At 45.7% G+C, this 27,608-nt stretch overlaps 1 protein-coding gene across 4 annotated transcripts in view; it reads left to right on the top strand.

Annotated features, from left to right (window-relative positions):
- Window positions 1–27,608, top strand: part of TFDP1 (transcription factor Dp-1) — a 152,966-nt gene that overhangs the window by 34,348 nt on the left and 91,010 nt on the right. For 3 of the 4 annotated variants that reach the window (XM_029604632.1, XM_029604630.1, XM_029604631.1), the window contains exon 3: window positions 17,224–17,290. The exons of the other annotated variant lie outside the window; for it this stretch is intronic. In XM_029604632.1, the coding sequence (XP_029460492.1) occupies window positions 17,224–17,290 (67 nt within the window). The remainder of the gene's footprint in view (window positions 1–17,223; window positions 17,291–27,608) is intronic. 4 annotated transcript variants of the gene reach the window in all.

Below are 27,608 nucleotides of genomic sequence, written 5' to 3'. Positions count from 1 at the left end.
TTGTTGTCACGGAGAATGTGCTTTAGTGTTGCAAGTTAATGTATTTTTTGCTCCATAAGATGCACCTAGGATTCAGAGCGGGGGGAAAAAAAAAAAAGGGTGCGCTAAACCGGCTCTGTTCCTGAGCGTCTGTGCATCTTATGGAGCAAATTAGGGGAGGGCAAAAGTCCCTGGTGGTCCAGCGGGAGTCCGGGGGCTATCTCCTGCATTCGGGCCGTCGGCTGCCAGTATTCAAAATGGCGCCAGTTGCCCTTTGCCCTTACTATGTCACAGGGGCTACCGGTGCCATTGATCGGCCCCTGTCACATGGTAGCACAAAATGGCGCCGTCCGTCCATTGCGCCTACCATGTGAAATGTCCAAGTTCCTATAATTAAAAACCCACCTGATCTAAAAGATTCCAATTTATCCCTGTCAACTGAAAAGCAGAATGTAACTACAAAAAAACCCCTCAGACTTTAAATTTTTGTATGCTAATGTCAGAAGTCTAAGTAGTAAGATGGGAGAATGTGTATAGCAGTAAATGATGAGACAGACTTAATTGGCATCATAGAGACATGGTGGAAAGATAACCAATGGGATAGTGCTCTACCAGGGTACAAATATCACAATGACAGAGGGGCATCTTGGTGGCAGGGTGGTGCTTTATGTCTGGTATAGTATAGAGTCCAAAATGATAAAGATCCTGCATGAGACTAAATGCACAATCAAATCTTTTTGGGTAGAAATCACTTGTGTGTTGGGGAAGAGTATAGTGATAGGAGTATTTTACCGTCCACCTGGCCCAAATGGTGAGACAGTGAAATTCTTAGAAAAATTAGGGTAGCTAACCAAACTGGTAGTGCAGTAATAATGGGAGATTTCAATTGCACTTACCCAGTCAATATTGGGGTAACATCAGGACATGCTAGAGAGGTAAAGTTCCTAGATAGAATAAATAAGTTTTATGAAGCAATTGGTTCAGGAACCAACAAGAGAGGGAGCAATTTTAGATCTAATTCTCAGTGGAGCGCAGGATTTGAGAGGGGTAACCATGGTGGGGCTGCTTGGCAATAGTGCTCATATGATCAAATTTGAATTAATAAGTGGAAGGGGGGGGGGGGACAGTAAGCAAATCCATGGCTTTAGCCCTAGACTTTTAAAAGGGAAACTGATAAAATGAGAAAAAGTTAGAAAAAAACTAGAAAGGTTGCACACTTTACAAAGGTAAAGTGTGCAACAGCTGTGGATATTATAAATGCATACAAAAAAAAATTAAATTAAAATTAAAAAAAAATAAATCCTAGAACCACAGACCCAGATGTATTCCACGCGTTAAGAAAGGTGGAAGGAAGGCAAAACTATTACCGGCATGGCTAAAAGATGAGGTGAAAGAGGCTATTTTAGCCAAAAGAACTTCATTCAAAAATTGGAAGAAGTCTCCATCAGAAGAAAAGATAAAGCATTGGCAAGTTAAATGTTAAGACATTGATAAACAGGCTAAAAGAGAATTTGAAAAGAAGTTGGCCATAGAGGCAAAAACTCGCAAACTTTATATCCAAAGCAGAAAACCTGCAAGGGAGTTGATTGGATCGTTGGATGAACAAGAGATTAAAGGGGCACTTAGAGAAGATAAAGCCATCACGGAAAGATTAAATGATTTCTTTGCTTTGGTGTTTACTGAAGCGGATGTTGGATGATACCCGTTCCAGAGAAGGTTTTCATGGGTGGTGATGCAGATCAACTGAAATAATCATGGTAAACCTGGAAGATGTGGTAGGTCTGATCGACAAACTGAAGAGTAATAAATCACCTTGACTGGATAGTATACATCTCATGGTTCTGAAAGAACTGAAAAATGAAAATTCAGACCTATATCAATTAATTTGTAACCTATCATTAAATCAATCTGTTGTACCTGAAGATTGGAAGATGGCCAATGTAACCCCGATATTTAAAAAGGGGTGATCTGGGAAACTATAGACTGGTGAGCCTGTCTTCAGGGTTGGGAAAAATCTTGGAAATTGTTAAAGAATAAAATCACAAAACATTTAGACATAGTTTGGGACACAGCCAACATGGATTTACCCAAGGGAAGTCTTGACTCGCAAATCTACATTTTTTTTTTTTTTTGAAGGGTTGAATAAACATGGACAGAGGTGAACTGGTAGATGTGTATTTGGATTTTCAGCAGGCATTCAACAGTCCTGCATGAGAGGCTTCTAAGAAAACTAAAAAGTCATGGGATAGGAGGCAATGTCCTTTTGTGGATTGCAAGCTGGTTAAAAGACAGGAAATAGTAGGAATAAATGGTCAGTTTTCACAGTAGAAAAAGGTCAACAGTGGAGTACCTCAGGGATCTGTACTTGGACCGGCTCTTTTTAATGTATTTATAAATGATGGAAAGAGGTACAAGTGAGGCGATCAAATTTGCAAATGATACTAAATTATGCAGTGTAGTTAAAATTCAAGCAGATTGTGATGAAATGCAGGAGGACCTTGTGAGACTGGAAGACTGGGCTTCTAAAATGGCAGATGAAATTTAATGTAGACAAGTGCAAAGAGATGCATATAGGGAAAAATAACCCCTTGTTGTAGTTACGTGTTAAGTTCTATCTTAGGAGTTACCACCCAGGAAAGATATCTAGGCATCATAGTGGATAATACTTTAAAATCGTCTGCTCAGCGTGCTGAGGCGATCAAAAAAGCAAACCGAATGTTAGAAATTATTAGGAAGGGAATGGCAAATAAAATGGAGGATGTCATAATTCCTCTGTATTGCTTCATGGTGAGACTGTATCTTGAATACTGAGGGCAATTCTGGTCACCGCATCTCAAAAAGGATATAGCTGCACTGGAGAAAGTGCAGAGAAGGGTGACCAAAATAAGGGGCATGGAATGCAGCTACCCTATGAGGAAAGGCTAAAGAAGTTAGGGCTGTTCAGTTTGGAGAAGAAAGGACTTGAACAAGTTTAATGACTCTCTCAGAAAATAGGACTAGGGGACACTCCATGAAGTTAGCAAATAGCTCATTTAAAACAAATTGAAGAAAATTCTTTTTCACTCAGCGCATATTTAAACTCTGAAATTCATTGTCAGCGGATGTAGTTACAGCAGTTAGTCTAACTTGGTTTGGATAAGTTCCTAGAGGATAAATCCATAAACTGCTATGATAGTAATTAATAAGCAATAGTAGCTTGTGATTTATCTAATGTTTGGGTACTTGCCAGGTACTTGTGACCTGGATTGGCCACTGTTGGAAACAGGATACTGGGCTTAACATAAGAACATGCCATACTGGGTCAGACCAAGGGTCCATCAAGCCCAGTATCCTGTTTCCAACAGTGGCCTATCCAGGCCATAAGAACCTGGCAAGTACCCAAAAACTAAGTCTCTTCAATTTTACCGTTGCTAGTAATAGCAGTGGCTATTTTCTAAGTCAACTTAATAGCAGGTAATGGTCTTCTCCAAGAACTTATCCAATCCTTTTTTAAACACAGCTATACTAACTGCACTAACCACATCCTCTGGCAACAAATTCCAGAGCTTAATTGTGCATTGAGGTGAAAGAACTTTCTCCAATTAGTTCTAAATGTGCCACATGCTAACTTCAGGGAGTGCCCCCTAGTCTTTCTATTATCCGAAAGAGTAAATAACTGATTCACATTTACCTGTTCTAGACCTCTCATGATTTTAAACACTTCTATCATATCCCCTCTCAGCCATCTCTTCTCCAAGCTGAAAAATCCTAACCTCTTCAGTCTTTCCTCATAGGGGAGCAGTTCATTCCCTTTATCATTTTGGTTGCACTTCTCTGTACCTTCTCCATCGCAACTATAACTTTTTTGAGATGCGGCGACCAGAATTGTTCACAGTATTCAAGGTGCGGTCTCACCATGGAGCAGTACAGAGGCATTATGACATTTTCCGTTTTATTCACCATTACCTTTCTAATAATTCCACTATGACGCCTAGATCTTTCCTGGGTGGTAGCTACTAATATGGAACTTAACATTATGTAATTATAGCATGGGCTTATTTTTCCCTATATGCATCACCTTGCACTTATCCAATTTAAATTTCATCTGCCATTTTGATGCCCAATTTTCCAGTCTCCCAAGGTCTTCCTACAATTTATCACAATCTGCTTGTGATTTAACTACTCAGAACAATTTTGTATCATTTGCAAATTTGATTATCTCACTCATCGTATTTCTTTCCAGATCATTTATAAATATATTGAAAAGTACGGGTCCCATTACAGATCCCTGAGGCACTCCACTGCCCACTCCCTTCCACTGAGAAAAATTGTCCATTTAATCCTACTCTCTGTTTCCTGTCTTTTAGCCAGTTTGCAATCCACAAAAGAACATCGCCACCTATCCCATGACTTTTTACTTTTCCTAGAAGCCTCTAATGAGGAACTTTGTCAAACACCTTGTGACCCAGTATGGCATATTTTCTGTTCTTATTCACAAAACACTCCACTAATAAAATAACTTATTAGGAATTGCAGTGAACACAAAGGATTGAAAATCTGCAAAGGGACAGAGAAGAAGGTTAACCAATGGGACAGTGCTATATCGGGGTACAAATTATATTGCAATGATAGGGAGGATCAACTTGGTGGGGGTGTGGAACTTTATATCCAGGAGGGTATAGAGTCCAACAGGATAAAGATCATACAAGAGCCTAAATACTCAGTAGAATCTATATGGATGGAAATCCATGTGTTGGGTAAGAGTATAGTGATAGTATACTACCATCCGCTTGGACAAAATGATCAGACAGATGATGAAATGATCAGAGAAATCAGGGAAGCTAACAAATTTGGCAGTGCAATAATAATGGGAGATTTCAATTACAAGAACCAATCACGTTGTGTTGGTAAAAACGTTTTTAGCTTTTGTGAAAATAAATTCATAGATTGATTAATGTTAATACATTGCACCATCATACTACCCGCGGTTTGCAAATATGTGCTTGCAATTTTTACTGCTATGGGTTTGTTTTAATCATCGGTCCATAACCTTTTTTTTTTGTTTTGTTTTCTGGGTCTTTGCAATTGTTTTAAACTTCTTATTTTTTCATAAATATGTGGAAAAGGTACTTCCCTTTATTGGTGCTATGGCGCTTCAAGAGTCCGGAGTTAGAAAATACCAGTCTGACGTTTCCACGTTTCGCGGGGCTGCTGCTTCAGGGACTGCGGTGTACAATATTCTCACATATATCTATATATCTATGATGAGTGAGGTTATCAAATTTACAGATACAAAATTATTCAGAGCAGTTAAATCACAAGCGGATTGTGATACATTACAGGAGGACCTTGCAAGACTGGAAGATTGGGCATTCAAATGGCAGATGAAATTTAATGTGGAAATGTGCAAGGTGTTGCATATAGGGAAAAATAACCCTTTCTGTAGTTACACAATGTTAGGTTCCATATTAGGAACTACCACCCAGGAAAAAGATCTAGGCATGATAGTGGATAATACTTTAAAATCGCTGGCTCAGTGTGCTGCGGCAGTCAAAAAAGCAAACAATGTTAGGAATTATTATGAAGGGAATGGTTAATAAAACAGAAAATGTCATCATGCCTCTAAATCGCTCCATGGTAAGACTGCACCTTGACGACTGTGTACAATTCTGTTCGCCACATCTCAAAAAAGATATAGTTTGCGATGGAGAAGGTACACAGAAGAGCAACCAAAATGATAAAGGGGATGGAACAGCTCCCCTATGAGGAAAGGCTGAAGAGGTTAGGGCTGTTCAGCTTGGAGAAGAGACAGCTGAGGGGGAATATGATAAGAGGTCTTGAACGAGTAGATGTGAATCGGTTATTTACTCTTTCGAATAATAGAAGGACTAGGGGGCATTCCATGAAGTTGCCACTGCTATTAATTGCATCAATAGCATGGAATTTTCTTAGTGCTTGGGTTCTTGTGGCCTGGTTTGGCCTCTGTTAGGAAACTGGATGCTGGGCTTGATGGACCCTTGGTCTGACTCAGCATGGCAATTTCTTATGTTCTTAAAAGGAATTTTCATGTTAACACTAACTGCTACACTTAAATCCGTTGGTTCGCAGAGTATTGCTACATCTGTCTGATCTGAGGGTCTTGTGTAGCTTTTTCTGTCTGCCCACAGATGTATATTCCTGCTTTTTCTTTTCCCTCCATCTGCCAGTTCTTCATCACAGATAGTTACAATTATTACTCGCTTGGCGCCTCAGCAGCAGAGTGATGTCATGAGTTTGCTCTCTGTGGTTCACCCCATCAGTTGCAGAGGCTGTTGCCTATGGAACAGAGCCACCTGCTATCCAGTTCAAGATAGGAACAAATACTAGATTTCATGAATGTTCATTCTACTAGAGCTTTGACAGCTATTTATGCAAAGAGAGATTCCCCGCTGTAGAATATCTGGAAGGTACCTACCTGGAATGAGTGCATACCTTCGCAGCGTATATATTAGATTTGGCATATGGTCTCAGCAAAAGTGGCTTATGGATGTAGAGTTCTCCAGACCATGCTCATTGCTTCCTAGAAGGGTGCTGTTATGGTAGATCCCATCTGGATCAGTCTGAGGTGAGAAGCAGGAGAATGTAGAGCTACTTATCTGAAACGTTTTCTGTGAATCTCATCAGTCTGGACCAAATTGTGCTGTATATCTTTATTATAGAGTGGTATGGATGGTAACCTTCTGGTGATGGCTTGATGCTGTAAAACTGTTATATTTTAGAGCCCTATACAAGGTGGTAGATTGATATTGGGAAGTATAACAGGGAAAAAGGCAGGAGGTATTTAAGGAACTAAAAGGCTGCTGGTCTTGCCTGAGGTGGCATGGTACCCAGATCTGGTCCAGTCTGGTGTGACACTAATAAATATCAAGTAAGATGTCTTGATTTATTCCCCAGCTTCATTATTACATTACACCAAGTTGTTTCGCCTTAGTGCCAAGAAGGCCAACAAATTGGAACTTTTATGTTCATTAAAGTGTCAATTAAATGCATATTAATCATGAAGTGAGAAGAAATAAAATTGGGGGGTTTTTTTGTGCTCTGGCAGAGGTCATGATAGACTTGAAAGAGATGCAGTTTCATTATCCTGCTTTTGGGGACATGTGCCTCCCACTCTAAGATCCTGCTGGGAGGGGACACCACCCTGACACTATATTCTTGCTTTGCATGCATTGCTGCAAAATGCCGGCACATGTATTTTCAAGTTCTAGGCTGGCTTTGCTTGTCTTGTGCATTATGAAATGAGTAGAGCTGGCCTATGAGTTTTGAAACAGCTCGTGATGGTAGTATTAAGCAACATGCCAGCTGGAAAAACCTCATGTATCGCTGTGCACTGGAGGTTGCTGACAGTAGTTTGAGAACAAAGTATTTTAATAGATAGCATGTATTAAAAAAATATTAATGTAGGGACCTTTTGATATAAGATCTGATTTGCAACTCTTGCACGCATAAAAAACAAGATTCCACTCTTTCAGTATTTCTTTTGGGCCTCTTGGCTACCTAAATACAAGAAAAATCATTCGGGGGGGGGGGGGGGGTTTCTACATATTTAAAAGTTAATATAAAGTTTGGATAGAAGCCCAGGCTTAACTATTTTAAAGATCTGTAACTTACTCCAATACCAGAATACAGTGAAGTACAGAATACAAAATATAAAAATTAACAGGCATAGGGATGGAATTAAATCAAAGGTATAGAAATTCACAAGTAAACAATAGAATCAAGGCATCAGAGGTTACAACAAATAAGACTAAATGGTATGATGAGGTGAGAGTATAAAAAGAAAATCAGTGGGAACATTAAGAAATCCTGGTGAATATTGTACAAAGCAGTTCGGTAGAGGCCTGACACAAAGGCCTGAATACATAAAGCCCTGGTTTAGTAAAACTTCCATAGAAGTTCTAGTATAGTCATGTCAGGCAGATATAGAGATGAGTCAAAAGGGTTGATAGAGGCATAAACTCTTTTTACAGGTGATGGAATGTTAGTATATCACTGGCAAGTCTGGCCTTTCTCAGGAGAGAGTTCCAGAGGCTACGACTAACAGAAGGCTTGCATTAAAGTTCTAGTCAGCCTGGAAGCTGTAGAAGTGCCTCATGTTCAAATATTAATTTGCAAAATTTGTAAAGACATGCATATTTTCTGATAAAGTGGGCTTTAGGTCATTCATTAATTTAAATGCAAATCTGAGGGCCTCAGATTGAACCCAGTAGAAGACTGGAAGCTAGTTCAGGGAGGACTAGGCTAATGTTCCTACAGCCACACTCTGGTGGTAGTATGCCTCATTATTCTGCATTTTACTGTATTTGATATTTTAATTTTAATCTGGGTCTACAGTAAATATGGAAAAATGGTCTATGAATTAAGCTTCTACATTTCAATAGAGGCCTGGCATGTAAAGTCTGGGATACTTCTGCTCAGTATGCAGCAGCAGCCAAGAAGGCAAATAGAATGCTAGGAATTATTAGGAAAGGAATGGAGAATACAACAGAATATCATAATGTCTCTGTGTTGCTTCATGATGCAACCTCATCTTGAATGTTGTGTGCAGTTCTGGTCACCACATCTCCAAAAACAAAATAGAATTAGAAAAGGTACAGAGAAGGGCATAGAAAATGATAAAGGGAATGGAGCGAGTCCCCTATGAAAGGCTAAAGAGGTTAGGACTCTTCAGCTTGGAGAAGACAGCTGAGGGGAGATATGATAGAGGTGTCTAAAATGAATGAAGTGGAATGAGTAAATATTGCTCTTTCAAAAAGTGAGGAGACTAGACAAAAATTACTAGGTGATGCACTTTTACTCAATGCATAACTAAGCTCTAAAATTTGTTGCCAGAAGATGTGGTGAAAGCTTTTGGTGTAACTGCCTTTAAAAAAAGGTTTAGACAAGTTCCTGGAGGAGAGGTCCATAAACCATTACTAAGGTAGAGTTGAAGAAAGCCAATTATCCCTGGCATAAGCAACATGGTATCTATCTACCCCTTGGGATTCTGCCAGGTATTTGTGACCTGGATTGGCTACTGTTGGAAACAGGACACTGGACTTGATGGATCTTTGATCTGACCCAGTATGGCTAGTCTGTTTTTGACACCTTTGCAGAACTTTCAGTTATAGCAGTTGTAAAAAGTGGCATATAAAATGCTATATAGATTATGTATCTCACCTATTGGAAACACTTTAGTCGTAGAGGTAATTTCGTGCATCTGTGGTTGGAATGGCCTAAGACTTTGGTCTTTTGTTTGGGTGGTCATTGGTTTAAAACCTTTATTTTAGTTTTTAGAGCTCTTCATGATCTATCTCCAGATCTTTGAGGGATATGATCTCTTCATACATACCAGTTAGGATTCTTTGGTCCTGCAATGAAGCCCTTCTTGAACTTGTTGGGTACGAGGTGACGAGGTCTTTCCTCCTTGTACCCAATCTTTGTGGGCACTAAACTTTGGAATTGCTTGCCTACCAGTCTGCATAGGTTAGATAATTATCTAGTCTTCAGGAGATTGATTGCTTTTTTTTGTTTTAATTTGGCTTTTGCTGATTTACATACATTGAGCTCCTTAAATTGTTCTGATGGTTTTTCTGCACAGTGTCATACACTTTATTCATTTAAGGTATAGTAGTCATATTTTTATGTTGCTCTGTCTTTCACAGTCTTTTAACACTTTGTTTTTAGTTTTATTTAAACTAGGTTTGGTGTTTGGTTCCGTGATTATGAATGTCTATATGGTTCTTATCTGCTTGGAACATAATTTTATAAAAAAGTGTAATAAAAATCTGAAATATTGGTAATGTAGCTCAAGTCCTAAAGCTTATACATCTGTGATCTGGCTTGGCATTGTGTAACTCGCACTGTTAATTGAACAGTTTTTGATGGCTGCCAAAATCTGTACATCTCAATTCTCCTAGGGCAAGCAGGATGATGGTAGTCACACATGGATTACATCAGATGGTGTCCAGCATGGGAAACTTCTGTCAAAGTTTCTAGAACTTTGATTGGCACACTGAGCATGCCCAGCATGCCACTATCAGCGCAGTCATGCAGGGTCCCCCTTCAGTCTTTCTGCGGTGCAATTCCCTCGCAGTAGTGGAGCCCCGCTCTGTTCTCAGAGATCTTTGTTTTCTTATGGGTTTTTTTTTCACCATCTTCGCTCAGGGTCACCCTTTCCTGGTTCCCTCCCTAGTCAGTAGGGCAGCATTGTAAGCTTTTTCCCTTGAGGGAAACCCCTTCTGGGGTTTTTTTTCATGTCTGTGACCGCCAGTACTGTCTGTTTATCCAGCTCGAGGCATGGTCTCCTCTGGGTTTCGTCGATGCCCCCAGTGCCCGTGGACCATGTCTTTGACTGATCCACAAGAAATCTGTATTCTTTGCATGGGGGCATCACATGATGTCCGATGTTGCCGGTTTTGTGACCAAATGACCCTGAAAGGTCGAGCGCGATTAGATAAAATGGAAAAGCTTTTTGGCTCCAAGAATTTGGGGTCTCCACACTGGCATCAGGTGCAGTCAACCCACAGGGTTGAGGTGAGTGTCCACCCCCACTCAGGCTCCCCCTCCAGAGATCGACTGCTGTCTGTCCTCGCCCTCCAGAATATCAGATTCCTCGGTGCCGGGGAAAGACTGGGCCAAGCACCAGGGGAGATCACCGTTGATACACAGCAAAGGTTCCGGGAAGGCACCAGCATCGGCAGTGTTGCCTCCGAAGTGGCCCCGTGGAGATCAGGCCTCACCACCGGTCGCACCCAGGAGTCCGAGGAGCTCCCCCACCAATGCCCATATCTGTGCCAGGCACCAATCCCCCTCATTTTGAGGGCATCCGGTGGCATCTGCTCGTCCTTCACCTGCCCTACCCAGGGCATCCTTCAAGAGAAGGAACTAGGTTGGGGGGTTCAATTGGCAGTGCTCCGAGCCCTCACGGGTATCGAACCGCAGGTCATTTCAGTACCTCTACAGACACTGAAATCCACTCCCTCAATCCTAGCACCGCTGCTGGAGTGCCTCTAAGTGCTTCTGGATGTCCTCCCTATGCAGCCGGTGCCTGGGAGTTCCCCAGCGGCCATTGTTGCAAACCCCTTCTGGGGCTATTCCTATTGCCGGTTCCTCTGAGGAGGAAGGCTTGGCATTTCCAGAGCCATCGGGGCCTCTGGCACCTAGGCTGCATTTGAGAGCATGTTAGCTGTGTTAAGTGACCGCCTTTTTTTTTTTTTTGTGAGGCAAATATAACAAATTGTGTATAGGTGAAGTGACTAATATGATCATAAAAGTAATGAATGCATGACTGTATCTTATACCCCAAAATTATTAAAATTATAATGTAAATAGAAAAGCAATAATGCTATGCAATAAAATTTAGGCAACTGTAGCATCTGTTCTGTTTGATTTTTTTATATTTTCATATGTTACTAAATTAAGATATAGTTTAAAAGTGAAATTTAGTACTAGAACAAGGTACACTAGATGGACAATGCTGGAAATGTAGTTCATTGCAAAAAGCCTTTACGACTACTATGACTTGTTTTTAAAAGCTACCAGACATGTTAAATTTGGCTTTATTTTATTAATTTTTAGTTTTCCTAGCGTGTAGCAGATGGACTCAGGACCAATGGGGTATAGTGTACTCCTGATAGCAGTTGGAGACGGATCAGATTTCAATCTGACGTCAGTCCTAGTACATATACACCAGCAGGAAGTACTGCTCTTCAGTATTTTCCATCTCCATAGCAGTTAGGGACTCTATGCACGCTCGCACAGCGTTGAGAATTCCCGAGGTGATTTCTGCGATCCCTCGGAGGTTGGCCTCGGTCCGACAGCCGACCCTCGGCGTGGACTTAGCCCCCCCCGGCAACGGGTGAGGCTGAGAGGCAGTGGGTGCAACTTCGAGCGCAGCAGTGAAGGTATTTTCTTCTCCCCCCGCAGCCAGAAACCGCCCGGAACAAGAACGGGAAACGCCGAGACAAGGTAAGGTAGAAAACTTCTTTAAAGTCTCCAAAGTTCGAAGAATCGCACAGGTTGCCAGCTGGCACCAGTGCCACCGGGTTGATCAGCCCTAGCAGGGCTAGGCCCCGGTCAGATTCGGGGGTGTCCTCCCACGTGGAGACCCTCCGAGGTGGTTGCCATACTGGCCATGAGATCGCCATCGCCATCTTCAGCTGTTCGCTGCCGCCCTGTCTGTTGTCCCGACCCACGCGCACAACCACATGCCTACTGTGCTGGGTGCATAAGTTTTGGCCCGTGCATACAGCGGTGCACACACCCGACTTACGTGCACAACCTCGACGCACCAGAGTGCATAACTAGGCCGCCCGATACCTCTATATTTTACACGCACAAGCCATGGCACCACCAGATAAGCTCAGGGCCTTTGCCCAGCATGCCACATCAGAGCTGCGCAGCATGAGGAAGCCACGGCCCTATGTATACAGTGTGAGGAGGCCCTGGGGGGATTCAGCCCATGGCCCTCCCCAGCTGGTGCCGGGATCCAGCTTCTCGAACAGTACGCCGGACCTCGCGTCCCCCAGTGGGAGTCTCCCTCAAACGGGACTCCCCAGGGACACAGCGCCTCTTAATTTAGACCCAGCATCTATCTCCTGGGTGGAATTCTTCAAAGGCCTGCATACCTTCGTCCACATGCAGCTGGGGCCTCCGATAACATGGCCACAGCCTCCGCCAGAGAACCTCAACATCCTGGGACCCTCTATGCCCAGAGAAGTGCCTCAACCGCCCAGAAGCCCCACCTTCAGGGACACGGACAACTCAGACGATTCAGAACCCTTGGAGGAAGGGGAACTACCCCCAGGGACCGAACCCCACCGAACCATGAGGCGTTTCTTCACAAAGGGCGAGCTTCCAGACCTAGTCACACACAACTTGAAAGAGCTCGCTATCCCGGGCACAAGTGCCTTGGGGGACCTAAGACGAACCCCCTCCTAGAGGGACTCTGTCAGACCTCCTGTCATTTCTCACTGTTACAAGCCATCCAGCAGTTAATTGACCTGGAATGGGAAGCCCCGGAGACCACGTTCAAAGGGGGATGTGCCTTGGCAACCATGTACCCTCTGGACCCCGCTGCCAAAGATCTCATGGCATGTCTGAAAGTGGATGCCATGGTCTGCACGGTCTCGAAGCGCACTACTATCCCAGTCGAGGGAGGAGCAGCGCTCAAGGATGCCCAAGACAGATGTCTGAGGATGGATTCCAAACAGTCTTTTGATGTCTCCGCTATGTCTCTATAGATCGCGGCCTGCTGTGCCGTGGTGACACGCGCCTGCTTATCACAGACCAGGAACAACACTCCCGGGGAAGCCCAGGAACCAGCCGTATCATTCCTCACAGATGCTGCTTCTGATCTGGTGCGCACTGCGGCTTGAGGCGTGTCATCCGCTGTGGCGGCCAGAAGTCAACTCTGGCTCCGAAGCTGGTCGGGCAACGCATCGTCAAAAACAAGACTCACAAGGATGCCCTTCAAGGGAACCCTCCTGTTCGGAAGTGAACTAGAGAAGCTAGCCAACAAATGGGGTGAATCCCCACTGCCGCGGCTACCGGAGGACAGGAATAAGAGAGACCAGCGACCCTTCCCCCAAACCTTTAGGGGCAGAGGATCACAGTGCTTCAACCCATACAGAAACACATACCAAGCAGCTCGTCCCACAGGCAGGAGCCAGTCCTTTCAGAACAAGCACAACAAAAGGGGAGCTGGCTCGGGGCCAGGTCCCAGCCGCACTCCACAATGAAAATCAGCAGACCCATCCAAGGGAAGAAGCCATAGGAGGCAGTCTTGCCCTATTCTACCAAAGATGGGTTGAGAGAACTTCGGACAAGTGGGTCCTCGCCATCATTCGAGAGGGTTATTATCTGTATTTCCACCACATCCCACCGGACAAGTTTGTGGAATCCCCCTGCCATGACCCCCTCCAAGAGGATGGCAGTGGAAGCTACACTGACCAGATTACTCGCCTTAGAGGATATAACACCGGTGTCTTCACAACAAATACATACTGGACATTATTCCATCTATTTTATCATTCCCAAGAAAGAAGGGATGTTCTGGCCCATCCTGGACCTAGTCGGTCAACCTACACCTGAAGATTCCTTGCTTCCACATGGAAACCCTACAGTCATAAGGGCGATAGAACCAGGAGAATTCCTTACATCCCTGGATCTGTCGGAAGCCTACCTGCACATTCCAGTCCATCAAGAGCATCAGCGTTTTCTAGGCTTCACGATCCTGGGCCATCACTACCAGTTCCGGGCACTACCATTCGGGTTAGCCACAGCACCCCAGACGTTCACCAAAATCATGGTGGTAGTGGCAGCAACACTGAGGAAGGAAGGAATCCTCGTACACCCTTATCTGGATGATTGGCTGATCAGTGCAAAATCCCCAGAGGAATGTTACCAGGCGACCAACAGAGTCAAAACTCTACTGGAGAGCCTCGGGTGGGTGGTCACACAAACGAGCTGTTTGCAGCCCTCCCAATCCCTAGAATGCCTGGGAGTTCGGTTCGACACCAAACAAGACAAGGTCATCCTGACACCAACAAGGAGATCAAAACTGATGACCCAGTTGTGAACCCTGTTGAGCGAGCTTCATCCCACAGCATGGGATTACCTCCTTGGCCTCATGGCATCCAAACTGGAAGTAGTGCCATGGGCAAGAGCTCACATGAGACCCCTACAGCGCTCTCTACTGTCACGATGGAACCCGCTGTCCCAGAACTACACCGTTCGTCTTCTCCTCCCAGACAAGGTTCGGACCCAACTACGATGGTGGCTAGAAGAAGGCCATCTGAGCCATGGAGTGAGCTGTCCTATCCTACCTGGATCCTGCTCACCACAAATGCCAGCCCACGGGGATGGAGAGCACACTGCCAGAAGCTAACCGCCCAGGGGCAATTGAACAGAGAAGAGTTGGGATGGAACATCAATCACCTAGAAGCATGGGCAGTCAGACTAGCCTTCCTACGGTTCGGTCACAGACTCCGAGACAAATCAATCAGTCATGTCAGACAACGCCACAACAGTGGCCTACATCAACCGTCAGGGAGGAACCAGAAGCCAACATGTGTCTCTGGAAATAGACTCCCTAATGATGTGGGCAGAAGCGAACCTTCGAGAGATCTCAGCCGTCCACATCGCGGGGAAAGACAACGTCGCTGCGGGTTACCTCAGCAAAGAGAGTCTAGTCACAGGAGAATGGAGACTGCCGACCACACCATTCCAGTTGATAGTAAGAAGTCTAGGAACACCAACCATGGACCTCCTGGCAAACCGGTCCAACGCCCAAGTGCCCAGCTTCTTCAGCCGCAGATGGGAATCTCAGTCCCAGGGAATTGATGCCCTGGTACAGACCTGGCCACAGGAAACTCTATTATATGCCTTCCCACCATGGCCCCTATTGGGTGCACTCATCCACAAGATAGAAAACCACAAGGGACCAGTACTTCTAGTGGCCCGGACTGGCCAAGAAGGCCGTTGTACGCAGACATGCGAAGGCTACTGACAGGGAGCCCTCTCCCACTACCACCACACAGGAATCTGCTCCAACAAGGGCCGATCCTCCACGAGGACCCAGCTCTATTTTCTCTTACGGACTAACCATTGAGAGGACTCGCCTGAGGAAGAGCGGATACTCGGGGGCACGCAAGGATTTGGAGAGTATCCGAAGCCTGGTGTGAGGACCATGACATCATCCCAAGCTTAGTCAAAATTACTGTGATTTTGGAATTCCTACAGAAGGGCCTACAGAAGGGATTGTCTCTCAATTCCATCAAGGGTACAGGTGGCCGCATTGTCATGCTACGGAACCAAGAGTGAGGATGGTAGCCTAGCCTCTCACCCGGATGTCTCCTGCTTCCTGAAGGGAGTCTAGCAGATCCGACCACCCCTAAAGTGGCTGGTGCCTCTATGGAACCTCAACCTGGTCCTAGACTTCTTAGCAGGAACCTCCTTCAGACCTCTCCGCAGCCTGTCCTTCTGACTATTAACATTGAAAACAGCTTTCCTGGTGGCAGTCTGTTCGGCCGTTGTATCTCAGAGTACAAGCACTGTCATGCCGAGAGCCGGGAACCATCCAGTTACGCACGGTCCCGTCCTTCTCCAAAGTGGTTTCTCACTTCCATCTCAACCAAACCATCTCGCTACCATCGCTAGATGAGCATAAGGATTCGGAAGAATCTCGCCGCCTGCGCCACCTCAACGTCTGCAGAATCCTAGTCCGATAGATGGAAAGGTCAGAATCCGTAAGAAAGATGGACCATCTATTAATCCTTCACAGCGGGAAGAAGCAAGGGGAAGCGGCCTCGTGAGCAACCATAGCCCACTGGATCAAAAGTTATCAAGGCGGCCTACGTAGAAGTAGGCAAGCCGCCGCCTTTGCAAGTCAAGGCCCATTCCACTAGAGCCCTGGCAGTGTCTTGGGCAGAAACCAAGATGCTGTCACACGCCGAGATCTGTTGGGCGGTGACAAGGTCTTCCATCCACATCTTCTTCTCCAGGTTCTACTGCCTGGATGTTCAGGCTCAAGAGGACACAGCATTTGCAAGGGCAGTACTAAGTGGGCCTCGGGCAGTGCCCCACCCGGTTTGGGAGTAACTTTTATACATCCCATTGGTCCTGAGTCCATCTGCTACACGCTAGGAAATGGAGAAATTACTTACCTAATAATTTTGTTTTCCTTAGTGTAGACAGATGGACTCAACATCCCACCTACGGCTGCTGTCATTCATGGAATTCTCGGGGCGACATCCCCGAGAGCGAGTTATTCACGGGTAAGCCAAGCTTTCCCTCCAATTAGGGCATTCATCCTACCGGGTGTCAGTTTCTTGGTTGAGGGCACTGGCGGTCTCCAGCTATAACCAGTTCAAGTTAACCAATTTATGAAGTTAATCATGTTATTCAGTCACACATATATCCACAATTGCTTTTCGAGGAGAATACTGAAGAGCTGCACTTCCTGCAGGGGTATTATATGTACTAGGACTGACATCAGATTGAAATCTGATCAGTCTCCAACTATCAGGAGTACACTATACCCCACTGGTCCTGAGTCCATCTGTCTACACTAAGGAAAATGAAATTATCAGGTAAGTAATTTCTCCATTTTCTTTCATAAATGGTACTGAAAGACATACTGAAATGATAGTTTAAGCAGTGTTTCAATAACAGTTTCTTGCCCACTAGGAAATTATTTCAAGTGGGAAAGGGTATATGTGAGTTAAACATTGTTTTCTTTAACAGGCTGGCCTAATTGAAGCCAATGGAGAGCTTAAGGTGTTCATCGACCAAAATCTTAGTCCTGGGAAAGGTAAGAACCACTTGCAAAGTGCAGTAGTATATATTGGGTTTTAGCCTTACTGAAGACTTTTCTTGTTTGGAAACCTTTTTTAGTTGATTGTTTTTTCATTTAACTTTGGGATATAATTTTGCTGTTCCCATTGAAAAGTAAGACTAATTTACGTATTGCAATTTTGCATGAAGAGATTTTATGGTTTCTTAAATTCTTCAGTGTTATATTAACAATAATACTTAAGCAACTGTGTCCAACAAACATTTTCTTTGAAGTATATCATGGCCATAATTTGTCAAAACGAATGATACAGGAAAGCTGGCTTTTCACCCAATTTCAGTAATGGTAATCATTTTCATTCTGCTTAGGTTGGCATTGTATGTGATGTTTTTCCGTAACAAACTGGACAGTAAAATTTGTGATTACTTACAACATTGTTACAAATTATTGTGGAATGGACTTATGCACATATTTTGCCACTATTCGCTTGAAGTCAACATGGTGTTTGATACAGCAGTGGTGGTAACTTCATAATAGCTTTTGTTCTTTTGATGTGTTGGACTGAAGGTTTAGATTCTTGGTACTTCACAGGTTGATTTTTAGTCAGGAATGGAAAAAATTCTTATTTACCTTTTTCTGGATTGCTTTTTGTTCCTTCTCATACGTCTTGCTGTGCTGGGGCCCAACAAATCGAGGTTATGGTGACTGGAATTTTTACACCCTGCTGCCACCGCTACCAGAAGAGCTGTTACATTGACACTTTGCAGCTGTCAACGAGAACAGAGACTGTGAGATATCGTTCCCTGCTTTAATGGGGGGGGAAGAGGGAGGGACAGACAACAACCAACATGGATCCTGACTTTTACGGTCTGGGGAGCTGACATGCAGATATAAGGGAAAAGGCCCAGGACGGCTTCTATAGCCAAGTCCCAAAGCTAAGAAAGTCAAGCAGCATTGTCTGAATTATCAAGAAGGCTTCTCACCCAGTAAATGTTGCTAGCAGTAATTTATGGGTTTGACAGTTGCTTGGTTTTGATTGTAAATATTACTACCCTTATTATAAGGCTTGGGGGTAACTGCACGAAGTGGCAGATGCTACCATAAGCTTTCCGATGGCCTTTTCTGTTGTCATTACTTTACCAGCACAGGTGTCTTGAGTTCCTGCATAGATCACTCATGGAAAAACAAACAAAAAAAACAGCAGCTACAGGGGCACTAGAGGACTGTGCTGAAAATGGCAGCATAATCCTCCTCCTGCTCCCTGGCTTATTTTTATAGTTCTGTCTGACTGTATTCCTACGATTGAAGTGTTTCTCCTAGGGCAAGCAGGATGGTAGTCCTCACATGTGGGTGACATCATCCAATGGAGCCCGGCATGGAAAACTTGTCAGTTTCTAGAAACTTTGACCGGCATATTGAGCATACCCAGCCTGCTGCTATCTGCGCGCCCACGTGAGGTACCCCTTCAGTCTTTTTTCCGCTGTGCAGTAGTCTCGCGGTGGTGGAGCTCCAACTCCTTGAATTGTTTTCAAACTTTGTGGGGGGTGGGGGGGGGGGTTCTGATTCTGGTCCCCCTTCATGTTTGGTTCCTCTGTTTGGTAGGTACCCTTGGTTTTTGCCTTTGTTCTTTGTGGTCATTGATTGCACACCGGCCTTTTTTTCGATGGCAATGTCAGGTTTTCGGTGCCCCTAGTGCTCGCGGACCTTGTCCATCACGGATCTGAGTAAGGTGTGTATCTTCTGCCTGAGGCCCTTGTATGATGTCCGGGGATGTCATTTGTGCGACCAAGTGACCCCCAAAGGCCTCGTCCCTCTCCATCAGTCTTAATCACCCAGGACTTTCAGGAGGAGTTGGACTGCGGGGTATAGTTGGCGGTGCTCAAAGCACTACAGAGTATCAAGCTGCTGGCACAACCGGCCCCCACACCGGTGCCCAAGCCTCTACCATTGATGCTCGCACCCCTGCTGGAGTGTCTATGTCCTTCTTGGCACCCTACGTGGTGCAAGAGGCTGTGGGCTTCAAATGGTGGCACCTCCCCCACCAGTTGGCGGCTGTGGAGTCATTGCTTAAAAAGGCCAGATGCTCCCGGACACGCACTTGTGCCCCTCTGGGGCGTGAGCACAGGATGCTCGATGGCATAGGAAGGAAAATGTTCCAGGGAGCTATGTTGGTGGCCCGGATTGCGGCCTACCAGCTATACATGACCCAATACAACCGCAATCTGTGGAAGCAGGTCCAAGGATGGCCTTCCCTAGCAGCAGCAGGAGTCTTTTGCAGCTACTGCCTCGCTAGGCCTTTAGGCGGGTAGACATGAGGTGAGGTCTACCTATAACATGTTTGAGACCGCAGCCCGCCTAGCTTCCGGGGGCATTGGCACCAGATGGCTGGCTTGGCTCCGAGCCTCAGAACTCTGACCAGAGGTTCAGGACAGACTTGCGGATCTCCCCTGTAAGGCAAGGTGAAAGAGGTCATGGTGCAGCTAAAAGATCAGCATGATACTCTTCAGCAACTCTCCACCAGCTCTCTGAAGGCCCATCCTCCAGGCCGGGCCCTTGTAAGCCCTTTTACAGGCAGAGAAAATACTATCCTCCAGCCACGCCTGCCCGCCTTGGACCAGAGGTCGTGGCCAACAGCGGGTTCAGAGGACCCAATAAGCCCCCCAGCAGTCCCCCTCAACAGGCTTTTGACTGGCAGCAAGGGGGCATGAGCCAAAGCAGGTTTCCCTGGCGGTCTATCTCCCAGTTGGTGGCAGGCCCCTTTGCTTTGCCCGCCATTGGGAAGCGATCACCTCTGACCATTGGGTCCTTTCCATTGTCCACCAGGGTTACCGCCTGAATTTCAGCAGTCTCCCAGAGACTGCTTCCCCATGTCCATCATGGGGTTCGCCTACCCATCAGGTCGTCCTTCAATCGGAACTCTCCGCCCTTTTATCGGCAGGCGCAGTGGAACCGGTCCCCCACAAGCAACAGGGCCACGGCTTCTACTCGAGATACTTCCTCATTCCGAAGAGGAATGGTGGGTTGTGCCCCATTCTTGACCTCTGGCGTTAAACCGGTTTCTCGTAAGAGAAATTAAAAATGGTCTCTTTGGGCACATTGATCCCATTCCTCCGAAGAGGAGACTGGTTCTTCTCCCTCGACTTTAAAGGAGGCTTATGTCCATGTTGCAATTGTCCCCAACCACAGAAAGTACCTCACATCCACGAGAGATCGAGCTCTCTCCACTGCTGGCCCCACGCATTGGAATGCCCTGCCGACCAACCTTAGGCTAGAAGCATGCTCTGTGAAATTTAAATCCTTATTAAAGACCTGGCTTTTTAAACAAGCCTACCCCCAGGGCCCTTAACAGCTCCCCTAATTCCCATAATTATACCTGATTCAATCCTATACTGTACATAGATGCATTATATTATATACTGTACATAGATGTATCATAGTATATACTGTACATAATTGTCTCATAATCTTAATCATAACCGTTCATGTTGCTGTTACTATCCTCAAGTTGACCATTACGACTGTTCCCTCTCTTTTCCTCGCTTTTCTCTAGTTAAATGCTCTCCTCCCCTCTCCCTGTTTATTGTAATTTCCTTCCTTTAAGTTTCGCTGTAAACCGATATGATGTTTCCCTCTAATGTCAGTATAGAAGAACTTCCAAATAAAATAAAATAAATTTTCAGTACAAAGTGCTGCCCTTTGGGTTGGAATCAGCCTCACGCGTCTTCACAAAATGACTACCTGAAGCGTCACTCGGTCCATGTCTTTCCATTCCTGGACAATTGGCTGATCCGGAGCGACTCCCACTCCGGAGCCTTGAACGCACTGGCCCCAACGTTGGGATTTGTCATCAACTTCCCCAAGTCACATCTCTGTCCGTTCCCACTGCTGGATTTCATCAGCACCAGGTTGGACATGGGCAAGAAAGCCTTTGCTTGTGCCAAGGATCGTGCAATTGCCCTCTCCTCGCTGGCCGCCCTCATTCGCAACCGAAAGACTGTGCAGGCCTGTCTGCTGCTCCGCCTGCTGGGCCACATGGCGGCCTCTGTTTACATGATCCCCCGGCCCACCTCTGCATGAAGAACCCTCAGTGGGCCTTGTGGTCCCAGTGGCGACAGGCAGCCCAGGATCTGGAGGCGCTGGTCACGGACCCCCTCTGCTCCTCTCTGGCCTAATGGGAAACACTTCCTAATTTCGAAACAGGGCTCACGAGTGGTCCCTGAGCCCTGTGGTGGCAGCCGCCTTGTTTTGTTGCTGCGGCATGCCGGACATGGACTTGTTCGCCTTTCCCCGCAATCACAAGGTGAGCGTGTTTTGCTCCCTGATTCTGGGGAAGGTCCATCTGGCCTGCGATGCCTTCTCCCTTCACTGGTGGCCCCCTCCTGGCCAAGGCAGGTGTGGTTTCTTCTTCTTCAGGACCTGTCAATGAGCGTGCCGGTCTCGCTGGGAATGGCCAACAACCACATATCGCAGAACCAGGGCATCTTGCGCCACCCGAACCTCCGGGCTCTGGCCTTCACACTGTGGATGTTGAGCACATGATCCTCCAGCCTTTGCAGCTCTCAGATGATGTCTCCAGGGTCTCATTTGAGTCCGGAAATCTTCCACCTGGAAATCCTACAGTTCAGAATGGAAGCATTTTTCCATATGGTGTGGTGGCCATGGACTGGACCCGTTCTCCTGTTTGCTTCCTCGCTTGCAGGATTACCTCTAGCATATGTTAGTCTGGCCTCCAAATCAGCTCGGTCAGAGTACACCTCAGCACCTACCACTAGGGTGTTGCCGGGGCGCCCATTTCAGTCCAGCCGCTGGTCGGGCGCTTCATGCAGGGCCTTGTTCAGCTGAAGCACCCACTTCGCCTGCCAGCGACCCCCATGGGATCTCAATGTTGTCCTGGCAGAGGCTCATGTGGCCTCCGTTCGAGCCTCTTAAGTCCTGTGACCTGAAGTTCCTCACCTGGAAAGTTATGTTCCTGGTGGCGATCGCTTCTGCTCGCAGGGTCAGTGAGATCCAGGCCCTGGTCACGTATGCTCCCTACACAAAATTCCTCCATGATCGTGTGGTGTTGGGCACGCATCCAAAAGTTTTGCCAAAGGTGGTAACTGCTTTCTAAATCATCCATTCAGTCATCCTTCCCACAGCCTCATTCCCACCTGGTGGAACATGCTCTCTATACCCTGGACTGCAAACGGGCACTCACTTTCTACTTGGACCGTACAGCAGCCCATAGGCAGTCTACCCAGCTCTGTCTTTTGACCCCCAATAGGCTGGGAGAGGCAGTGGGGAAGCAAACCTTGTCCAACCGGCTAGCGGATTGCATTGCCTTCTACTACAAGCAGGCAGGCCTTCGGCTAGCTGGCAGGGTGAAAGCTCACTCTCGGGTCGATACAGTAACGTGCGGTTGAAGATTTCCCGTCTGTAACGTGCTGGGAGCGCACAATACAGACGAGTAAGGCGATCCAGCGATACAGTCTCCAGTTTCACGCGGCCTTAGCGCTTCGTAAAATAGACACATAACCCTTTCCGCACGCAGCATGTAAATGAACGAATTAGCTGTATAATGAAGGAATTAGCTATTCCCCTCCGATACTGTAACGGGCGCTGATATCTCCTTAATAACCCGCTGTTTTGCCGCGGCCTTAACGTGTTAGTTTACCGCCTCCCCCTAGTAGGAGTTAGGACTGTGAGTCTAGTAACAAATCCATCGACACCGCTTAAGATACTCAAAAACAATAAAACACAATTAAAAAAAAGCGATACAGTGATGATCGAGAAAATGTAATGCTGTGGGACACATAAAACCTGTCAGAAAAAAAAATAAAAATTTTTAAATACCTGTCGGAGGGCCGCGTGGGTCCAGGCGGGCGGCGGCGGGAGCCGGGTGTTAAATCTAGGCCGCGGGCGGGTGGGCGCCTGTTCCAGGCGGGGGCGGGTGGACACGCGTTAGTTTCAGACGGCGGGCGGCGGCGGGAGCCGGGTGGTCGCGTGTTAAATCTAGGCCGGGTCGCACAGACGCGCATTCATCCAGACGGAGGAGCCTGGATGAATGCGCGCCTGTGCGACCCCTGCGATTTGGCGCTCAAGGCGTGATGTCACGACCCCCGACATCACGGCATGTGACTGCCTTGAGCACCGAATTGCAGGGGTCGCACAGGCGCGCATTCATCCAGGCTCCTCCGTCTGGATGAATGTGCGTCTGTGCGACCCGGCCTAGATTTAACACGCGACCACCCGGCTCCCGCCGCCGGCCGTCTGAAACTAACGTGCGTCCCCCCGCCGCCGCCTGGAACAGGCGCCCACCCGCCCGCGGCCTAGATTTTAACACGCAACCACCCGCCCCCCGGATCCTGCCCGCCGACCGCCTGGACCCACGCGGCCCTCCGACAGGTATTTAAAAATTTTGTTTTTTACACTTCCTGGTGCCTGTCATTTCAAATGACATTTTGAAATGACAGGTACCAGCGCACCCAGGTTACTGTATAGGCGCTGTATTAAGCGCCTATACAGTAAAATGGGTTGCGCGGGCATAACCCTTCCCTATCGCTTTACAGCCTCGGCATGCATTTGCATGCGATTAGAGGAGAGTATCGGGGAGTTAGTGAAGAGAACTGTGCGTGCGGGGAGGAAGGGTGCGCCTGACACTGCCGCACTGTTTCTTCCGCGGCCTTACTGTATCGACCCGTCTATGGGCTATGGCGGCGTCAGTGGCCCATCTGTGTGTGGTCCCTGTTGCTGAAATGTGCAGGGCTGCGACCTGGAGTTCTCCACACATTCGCGGCTCACTACTGCCTTGACAGGGATAGTCGCCAGGGCAGCGCTTTTGGCCAGTCTGTTGCAATCTAGTCCAGTCCTGAACCCAACTATCTTTCATCGTGTTCTCTGTGGGACCAGACCGCCCCTGTTTCCCCACAGTGCCGCAGTTGTGTTGTGCCCGTTTGCACCTTGTTGGGCTACAGTGAGTCTCTGGTCGAATGGGGCAGTCTGGAGCTCTGTAATCACCCACATATGGGGACTACCATCCTGCTTGTCCTAGGGGAAGGTGCAGTTGCTTACCTGTAACAGATGTTCTCCTAGGACAGCAGGATGTTATTTATTTATTTTATTTAACGGTTTTATATACAGACGTTCATTGATATCACATTGGTGTACATTAAATGCAAAATACGCTTGTGAGGCGCTTGACAGAGAACATGGTAAATGAAAAATATATAAAACATGTAAAACATAATGCCTAGAAACATGCAGGGCTATGTATAATATTTACAAGATATCTATATAATTATTTACAAAATTAACTAGAGCAAATGTTATCTATTTAATTACAAAGTAGCTAAGTCGTAGTTATGAGGTACAGTATTAATGAATTATAATGAATGAATTATTTAGTGCAGGCAAGGAAGAATTTAGAGTTGTAAAGCTTAGTGAAGAGAGAATAAATAACTAGGAATAATGAGGGGTTATAAAGTAACTAAGACATAAATGCAAGATACAGGATTATATAGTGCAGATGGCAATAAATTTAGGTCTGGGAAGCTTAGTGGTGAGGGGAAATTGTATACATGTGTAGAATATAAACGTAAAAGAAGGGACCAGAGGGGAGAGCTGGGGGGCTAGGTGGCAGGGGTGTTAGTCCTCTGGAATCCTGCCCACTTCCCCATAATGTTGGGTTCACCTTCAGTTTGTTGTGATTTTTCTTGCTTGTAGTTTTTTGCTATATTAAGAAACTGAAGGGGGGAACCTCTTGTGGACGCACGGATAGCAACAAGCTGGGCATGCTCAGTCTGCTGGTCAAGGTTTCTAGAAAATTTTACAAGTTTTCCGTGCCGGGCTCCATCAGATGATGTCACCCACATGTGAGGACTAACATCCTGCTGTCCTAGGAGAACACATGTTACAGGTAAGCAACTGCGCTTTCTGGCATCTTTTACCCCAGTCATTTCTGTAGCTTTTCCTTGCTGCAAAGTACCTAATTCTAGCTCTGGGAGATCTGAGGAGGCAATTGGGTCTGAAACCAGAAGTAGGAGCAGTCACCAGTGCCATCACAACAGTAGCACAATGAATGTGGATGTTAAAGGGCCAAGTCACATTGTTTCCCACCCTGTGAATGTGTCTTAGTATCCACTGAGGTCTACACCGTGTTTATGTGGAGGAGAAGTGACAGGAGAGTAGCCGCCAGGTCTGTCAGCGGTGTGGCACAAGGAGGCGGGCTGAAAATACCGCTGCAGATGTGAAGGCTGGGCTTGTAGAATGATACATGCAATAAGTGCTGTTACTGTTGGGAGAAGCTGAGACTTGTGAATGAACATGAGGCGAACCCTTAACATCTGCAGTAAGCTTTGCTGTTCCGGTGGTGGAGAGTAAGCAGTACATCAGCCCATGTGAGAAATGTTCTGTGATGTGGTGAACATGGCTTCAACATTCCTTTTTTTTTTTTTTTTTGTTTGTAATGTTTGAGCACATCTGTAGAAATACTTCAATGTGCCATTTAAGCTTTACATATCTGCTTTTGTAGAAAGTGTCCTGTGCAAAGTATCTGAGCCTGCAGTGACTTGAGTGGCAAAACTATTTTTGATTGGGGTCGGTCTTCATTTTGGACATAACTGATCTCCTTGGCCTCCTGGTATATTTGAGTGTCTCCTTTTGGGGGTTGCAACAATAGAGCAGATACCATCTCATGCTGCATCTGTTGTGAAGCTCAATAGGGAGGCTAGCTGCATGTCCAGTCATAATGTCCCATCTGCTGAAGGTCCCGGGGTTAAGCCAGTGTCTGCAGAGTCCTGAAGTTACCATGGTGGGATCGGTTATAACAGATCTTGTTAGGGAGATTGTAGCTTTGCTTTGAGTTCATTAATGGCAGTGGTAACATCAGAGCAAAACTAAAAGCCTGATCTAAATGAGATCTATATTAGAGAACAGATTGACTCTACAGCGGAATTTTACTGACATAAATGAGGAGTTTGGGAAAAATTAACCTAGGAAATTAGAGTGCCAGGACAAGTTGGAAAACCTCCAGAATTAGAACATATGGGTGTCCCAGAAGCTGACAGATCTGAAGATTCTGATAAATTTCTTTCCAGCCCTATATACCAGGTTTGGGGGGATGTTCAATTAAATGTGATAGAAGGCCATAGGGTTGGTGATTGTAGGCTCCTGAGGGTTATTGTGGTATGCATGCACTAATTTGAGAATAAACAAGCCCTTCTTAACTATGCTAGGGGGTCGTGATTGGCTGATATACAAAAGTGGCGAAGGTAAAAGTCTTTCAAAACCTGTTCCAGTACACTTTGGAAAGGAAAAACAGCTTTAAACCCCTTACCACTATGTTGAGGGATAAACGAATATGCTACCAGTGGGGTTTTCCTTTTGCATTACAGCTTTCCTGGGATAACAGATCATTGCTTCACAGACCTGAAGGAATGTAAGGACGTTTTGAATCACCTAGTGGGAAGACCAAAATCGAGAAAAAGGTCCTTTGAGTCTGTGTCCCCCGAAAAGGTTTAATCAAATACAGAGGAAAAAGCTGAGGTTCTCCTCTCTGGAGCAATTGGCTGGCGAGAAGGACCATTTGACTCTCAGCTGATAATAAAGTGCTATATTTTCTTGGTTGTCCTGTGCCATGAAATAAGCTCTGTTACTTCTGTTCATGGGGCGTTTCACTTTCTGCTCTCTTTGCTCTAAGCTGTGGCTTCTTACTATTTTGTTTCTAATGGGAAGATGCAGGCCTATATCTGTTCTAAAGTTTTTGTTGGCCCTTCTGTCGTCTTCCTTATAGATGGACAAGCTGCTATCCGGCTGATAGTCAATTTGCTGATTTGTGTGTTCATATTTTTTTTATATAATTATATCTTTATTAAAGATTTTTAATTTGCTACAATGAAAGTATAGTAGGGCAATAGACATTAACAAAACAATAATAGTAAACATCACTACCAATCAACCCTATAAAAAGGGGGAGCTACATAGGAAATCATTTTATTTTTTTTACTTTCTATGAAAAGTAATACACCAAAAAGTTCTAAATTGATTAACCCTCCTAAATTACTAAATTTCCAGCCCAAGTTCAGTATTCTTATTAGCAATAAAGGTTTCCAAATGCAGTGGATCTGTAAATACAAATTTGTTTGAAAAGTAACAAAACTGCATGGAAACTTTAAGAAAAAAGAAGCCCCTAATGCATTGATTTTACTCTTCAATGAAAGGAAATGTCTGATGTGCCTGGGTAGGGTGGGAGACATCAGGAAAATCCCATATGTCTTTACCATAAGAGTCACTGTTTTTAAACAAACTTAGACCAGATCTTTATCCTTCTCAGCACAAAAAGATACTATTAAAGTTAATC

This window comes from Rhinatrema bivittatum, chromosome 5 (genome assembly GCF_901001135.1).
Source record: "Rhinatrema bivittatum chromosome 5, aRhiBiv1.1, whole genome shotgun sequence".
In the NCBI taxonomy this organism is placed as follows: Eukaryota; Metazoa; Chordata; class Amphibia; order Gymnophiona; family Rhinatrematidae; genus Rhinatrema; species Rhinatrema bivittatum.
This window is presented reverse-complemented; position numbering and strand designations above follow the sequence as displayed.